General features: G+C 41.9%; 1 protein-coding gene and 1 pseudogene across 1 annotated transcript; both read right to left on the bottom strand.

Moving 5' to 3' along the window:
- Positions 1-410: 410 nt before the first annotated feature.
- On the bottom strand, positions 411-3,231 carry LOC100832612 (protein ACCELERATED CELL DEATH 6-like). Its single transcript, XM_024456343.1, has 3 exons — positions 3,108-3,231; positions 1,537-2,081; positions 411-1,426 (listed from the first exon to the last, which is right to left on the bottom strand). Exons 2-3 carry the CDS (start codon positions 2,068-2,070, stop codon positions 719-721), a joined length of 1,242 nt encoding a protein of 413 aa, XP_024312111.1. The 5' UTR covers positions 2,071-2,081; positions 3,108-3,231; the 3' UTR covers positions 411-718.
- LOC112268528 lies at positions 2,960-5,717 on the bottom strand (annotated as a pseudogene).
- Positions 5,718-5,968: the final 251 nt, after the last annotated feature.

Here is a 5,968-nt window from a genome sequence, read left to right as displayed (position 1 = left end):
AAAAAAAAAAGAACATGTGCATGGGCAACTAATTGCAAGGATATTCACCAAAAAACTCTGCCCTGACTCAAACTTCCATGTTCGCGCCTACCGAGGTCCGGTTTTTCTTTTTTTTTAACAGCAAGAGGTCCGGTTTTTCTTTAATGGATTCGGCAACAAATTTTGACTTGTTAATATATTTAGCCGAAGTTTTAGCGCTGGCAGGACTGTGTACAAAACCTGTCGTCCACACAAGTGGATTGACAGACCTTTGAATAAAACTTTCATCGGTACTCAGAACCACAAATAGTCATTAAGGTGGCACAACACAAAGTACCTTACAGTTATAAAATGAGTCATATTTTTTTTCATTAATATAAAATACCAACCGTTTAGCTAGGTAAAGAAAATATATATGCAAAAATAGAAGCTACACATGGAAAACAACAGTCAGCTGTATAATTAATCGAAGTAGTAGATAGCAGCAGCGATAAGTGTTTACATGATCAAGAGCACAAGCTCCTGAACAAAAAGGTACATCATGACACATAAATTCCTGACGTGTATGTCAAAAGTGAAAAATAAAAAGATAATAAATTCCTGATGATGAACAGGAGACTAAAGATGATAGTAAATTTTAAATTCCATGCAGGCTGGGTCAGCAGGTCTCACTCAGAATGTGCCATGTTTAAGGCATCTTCAATTCAACGGTGCGGTTGCTGTATCATTGATCCCATTTCTAAAGTTGGTTTCTTGTATATGCAGCCCAAACAAAGATGAATATGAAGGGCCAAAACTCCATGAAAAGGTTGAATAGGATTCTCTGTGCTACAATTACCAATGTGCGAATGATCCCAATTCTCGTACATAATGGGCGTGCCAGAAGAGACCATTTTAGCCAAAATTCCAATTTGTTGCATAGGACAACAAGAGGACTCGTGACACAGATGGCAATGGCAGTCTTATAAGCAATTGGAGCTAGCACCATGTACATACCCAGTGCAAAGGCTGCAGTGAAACATGTGACCGAAGTTGACCCAAAATACAGTGCTACGACTAAGTATATTCTGCGACTCTGTGGATTTAAAATAGAGTATCCAGAATACATGAGACTTAAGGTAGCTACTGAGGAGAACATGAAGGCAAATGTGCTGGCTATTATGAATGCATCAAAAGAGTACCTCCCAGCAAGTGTTGGTGTGCCTCCATCAGTGTGTTCATCAGCTCTATAACCTCCAGGTAGGGCGAAAATAGCACCAAACGTCACTGTTGCTATTAGAACCACACCAATACAGAGAGTTTGTGTTGATTCTCTGGCCTTTTCTGATTCTTCTCTCGCATTATGTTTTAATCGGTGACTGTAGGGTTCTTCAAAGTTATCGCAGCCACAAGCACCACTTCTAGCATTAGCAACTTTGAGAGCAAAGTGTATCTTTGTTTCACTGTTCTGGGAAAACAAAATAAAAATAAGACTTGCTGAGCTAAGTTGATATCTACTACTGTTTTCTTTCACATCAAACATAGTGGTTATGAAAATTAAATACTGGACTAGATTACCTTATCATCAAACAGTCCTGGAGGGATTTCACATCGTGATATATCTAGAGGAGTTTGCCCTTTCTTATTTGTTAAATTTAAGTGTATTTGCCGATTCCCTACCAGAGCACAAAACATTAGAAGGCTCCCTGCCTGGATAGCTAGGTGTAGTGCAGTGTTCCCATCATTGTCTTGCATGTTAAGAATCCATGAGAGCGATTGATTTCTGCAACCATAACTGACTATTCCAACTTTCTTTTTCTCAGCAGCTACATGAAGGAATGTCCTACCCTTAGTGTCGTGCAAACCCGCGCTGCTAGGAGACTTGTTAAGAAACATAGTGATTGTCCCTCTTTCACCGACAGAGGCAGCGACGTGTATTGGAAATAATCCGTCGTTGTCTGATTGATACAGTGCAGCTGGGTTAGCTTCCAACACTTGCCAACATATGCTTCCTCGCTTACTTTGTCGTACCAGAGCTGCCGCAAAATGGAGAGGTGTTCTCCCGTTTTCATCCCTTTGTGTGGTAAGATCATTGTTCCATTCCAAGAGCATTTTTGTAAGCTCTGCGAAAGGGACTTTCTGTTAAATTAATATAGGTGCCAATAAAACAACTATGGAAAGGAACCATTCAACTCGAGTGGACAAGCGGAACAAGAAAATTAAAATTGTCTCAAAAAACTTTCAGAAGAAAAGTCCATTGTGTATACCTAGAATCTTAACAGCAATACATGACAGCTTAAACTATATACTCAAGTATCAAATTTGAATATAAACTTGTTCCAATGCATTACCAAATATATTACTTACAAATATCTTCAATTTTTCCTTTTATGTCAAGCCACAAATGGATGTATTTGGCACCTTTTTGCTAGTACACATACTTTGCACTGCACATATATGAACTTTACATGGTTTTTAGAAGTGTGCAAGTGTCTTTTCCACAGGAGAGTGTTGCATCCTAGTACACTACGAATTATCCATGCAGAAACTAGTGATACACTAACGCCAAATACAGTTCTTAAATAGTAATTCCTGTTATGTATGATCTTTGTGTGATATTTTACGTGATGTAGAGAATTAGAATGTTAAATTTGTGTAAAGCAGAGAGCAGGAATCAGGCCAGTACAGCCAAAGCTTTGAGATGAATCATGCTTTCTCCTTCCTTTTTTCTAACTGTAATCATAATCTTCACAAATTGTGATCAAGATCCATGGCATGAGAGCGCCAAAGAGTGAATTGACAATGCTTTTCCAGCAAACTATTCAATTACATGTCTTAGTTGTCAGATGGATTCGCAGGAGAGGTCTTCTGCATGGTTCGCAAACAAAAAGATTTGGAGGAGAAAGGATTGAACAAGTGCATCAATGTGTGTGTGCATCAATTGATGCAGAGGCCAGGGATCGCTTCCCCTTTTCGAAAAAAAAAAGTGCATCAATGTGTGTAAGGCTGTAAGCACAGGCAAGTAAGAATTCATGCATGAGTAGGCATGTACAAAGAGTATACTGGTGGTACCTCCGTCAACAGCTACAGAATATAGCCTTGCTACTGCACAAGGAAATTGATGAAATGGCCTTAACTGAGCCACTTACATTGCTACCACTAGAAGGCTAATAATGGACAATGGACGGTCTGTATTACTTGAAAGGGAGAAAGTTAGACATCGTATTGGAAGTGGAACTATGTTTCATCCAAGCAGAGAAACTTCTACTGCACCAGTGTCATTTCTACTCCACCCGGTTGTGAGCCCAGACTGCCCAGTGCTCTGAATGTTGTGGTGCATCGTGGCAGTTTCTCCTCAATTAAAAAAAGGAACAGGGCTAGTAGCTGTTGATCTAGTTTTTTTTTTCTTCTTCTGTACACTTGGGTCGCTAAAACCTGCATTGTTCTGCAATTGCTGACAATAACAGATTAATCTCTGATACTTCCAACTAGCAAAGCATACAAGAACATCAAATCCTTACTCCAGTAAGGATTTGATCAACAGCTATTTTATATTATCTACAATGATGTTTGGGACCCATGTCATGATTCTTGAAATTTACCATCGCCTTAATTAGCAGGAAAACTTGGTTGTTTATCATGAAGAAAGAGTGATTTGTTGTACTCCATAGAATTTCACTATAAAAAGATGACTCAGTGTAATGAACTAGTGAATGTTTTTTCCATACAATGGTATTTATAATAGGTAAACACCCACTTTGAGGAGTACTTTTTATCTCAGGAGATTATATATCACACTTTCTCTAACACACCAATACAAGATGGGTTGGCTGAAAGCAAAAACAAATGCATATTTGTCTGAGAAAATTACACATATGAAGGTCCAATTAGGAGATATAAGAGGCAAAAACAAGCTGAAAAACATACAAATATGTGCAGACAATATTATGTTAATCAAGATTTATAAGATGGAATTGACAGATGAAAGGATACCTGTGCCTCGGAGAACCGCAGCATGCAATGCATTCTGTCCATTTGGCCCAGAGTACGAAAGCTTCATGTTACTCAATTTATAAAGAGTCTCAACAATGATCTCCTCTTCAAGCAAGATGGCTAGGTACAGAGGTGAAGTGCCATCTTTCGGAAAACTGGCCAACTCTGAGTTTTCCTCCATTAGTAGCTTGACTATATCATTATTCCCGATGCGAACTGCCTGATGCAATGCTGTCTCCTTGAGCTTGTTTTCCATTTCCAGCAGTTCCTTCACTCTGTTGACACCTGTATCCTCGTTTCTGGCCAGACTAATGAGATGACAGACCATCCTGGACATTCCAGCATGTGCAGCACAGTGTAGGGGCGTATCGCCTTTCTTATTTTGCACAAACAGGAGATGTTTTGACTTACAATGGATGATGTCAGCACTCTTCAAGAAGCTATCAGTGTCGCCATAGGGTGGCCACCACATGGAGTGCAGTGCCCCCTTCAACGGTGACCCCCTCAAGGAGTGACACTGCAGAAATTGGAGGCAGGTTAAGAAATGCTTCAACATCATCAGAAGCTTGCTGCGCTGATGTGCCTTTGTTTCTGAAGCTGTATGCCATGAACAGGTCAAGAAATTCTTGACTGGGCTTCAGGGATGATTGTGATTGACCATTTCCTCCATTGAGAAGAAATTCTAAGTCCTGCCAAGAACCAGAGCAAGATGATGATAGTAGCAGGGGGTTAATGATCGGCTGGAGTGGCTTTGCTATGGAAGGCTGGATGCTTGAAGCAATCACGACCACTATTGCAGTAGAATCTTCCTTGCTCAGCATATCCTTCAGTTGCTGACAATCACCACGGCCTGTGGCCACCATCAGTTTGGCATCTACTGACACTGTCACGGCATTTGCCTCTACGCACGAGCTAGGACGTTCCTCGCTGCAGCTGCTCGACGCCATCACCACCACTAGGTGAAAATTTCCTCTTCCACTTCCTCCTTACAAGTTGGATGTGAGTGCAGGATAGCTGCCCAAGTACTAAGCACATAAAAGTCGTCTTCTCCCACACTGAAGAAAAGTCGTCTTAGTTCTACATTCCTTGCTTGATTTTTTCAAGACTAGCTAACTACTTAATTTGGTTGATACAGACGACTAGCTAACTACTTAATTTAGTAAGAATACACGGTTGCTGACTTGCTGCTATGCTCCAAACCAAAGTATTCGTTTTTTGTCATTTCTTCGCGAAGATCTAATTTTTAAGGCATTTATTCGTGATGAACTGGTGGAGCTTTCACTGCGATCATAAACACTAAAAGAAAGGAAGATGGCGACATCTCCAGCATAAACCGGCCGGCCAACAGCTTGGACCAGAGATTTCGATTCAAATGAATTTTGTAAAGGTAAAAGGAAACTTATCAATTGATGCTGTCAGCGTGGCCTTCGCAGAGCATGGCGGAGCGCAGCGAGGGGACGGCGTTTGCGGCAGCCGTGCAGCGCGAAATGCCGGCGAACGGCGAACGGCCGACCAGCGGCGGGCGAACACAGATCGCGACGAGGTCCGAGACGAGAGCCGCAAAGAGCGCCACGAGATGCGCGCAGAGGGGGAAGTGTATCCGCGTGAGGCATGTGGAGGAAGAGGAGGCGGCCATATTTCAGGTGGACGGGCGATGGCGGCGTCCCGCCCGAATGGGGAATATCCGGCATGAATTGGGTTGCACACGACCTGCGGTTGGCACCGGCAGATCCCACACGGAAAAGAAGTTCTATACGACCTGGTCTTACTATTCTGGCGCTGGAGACGGTTGTGCAACGTCCGATCCACGGCCAAATTCCAATTTAATCACTTTGAACTAATCGCCAACTATTTTTCCTAGGCTGACGCAACAGATGGCAGCATATAGGATTTTCTTTTCCAATACCACACAGGCCGCACGCAAAAATAAGCTTTTTGTTTTCCATCCGAGAGCGCGTCGCCGGTTGATTTCTTTCATTTTTTCTTTTCAGAGAGCCTGTCGTGGCTACTTCCTCCT

This window comes from Brachypodium distachyon, chromosome 5 (genome assembly GCF_000005505.3).
Source record: "Brachypodium distachyon strain Bd21 chromosome 5, Brachypodium_distachyon_v3.0, whole genome shotgun sequence".
NCBI lineage: Eukaryota > Viridiplantae > Streptophyta > Magnoliopsida > Poales > Poaceae > Brachypodium > Brachypodium distachyon.
Note: the sequence above shows the minus strand (reverse complement) of the source record. Positions and strands in the feature narration are given on the sequence as shown.

Bases quoted from the DNA above. Each gene is read 5' to 3' on its own strand.
- LOC100832612 (XM_024456343.1), bottom strand. From the start codon at position 2,070: ATGCTCTTGGAATGGAACAATGATCTTACCACACAAAGGGATGAAAAC. The intron at 1,427-1,536 runs GTAATCTAGTCC...TTGTTTTCCCAG, and splicing joins CAGGACTGTTTGATGATAAG to AACAGTGAAACAAAGATACA.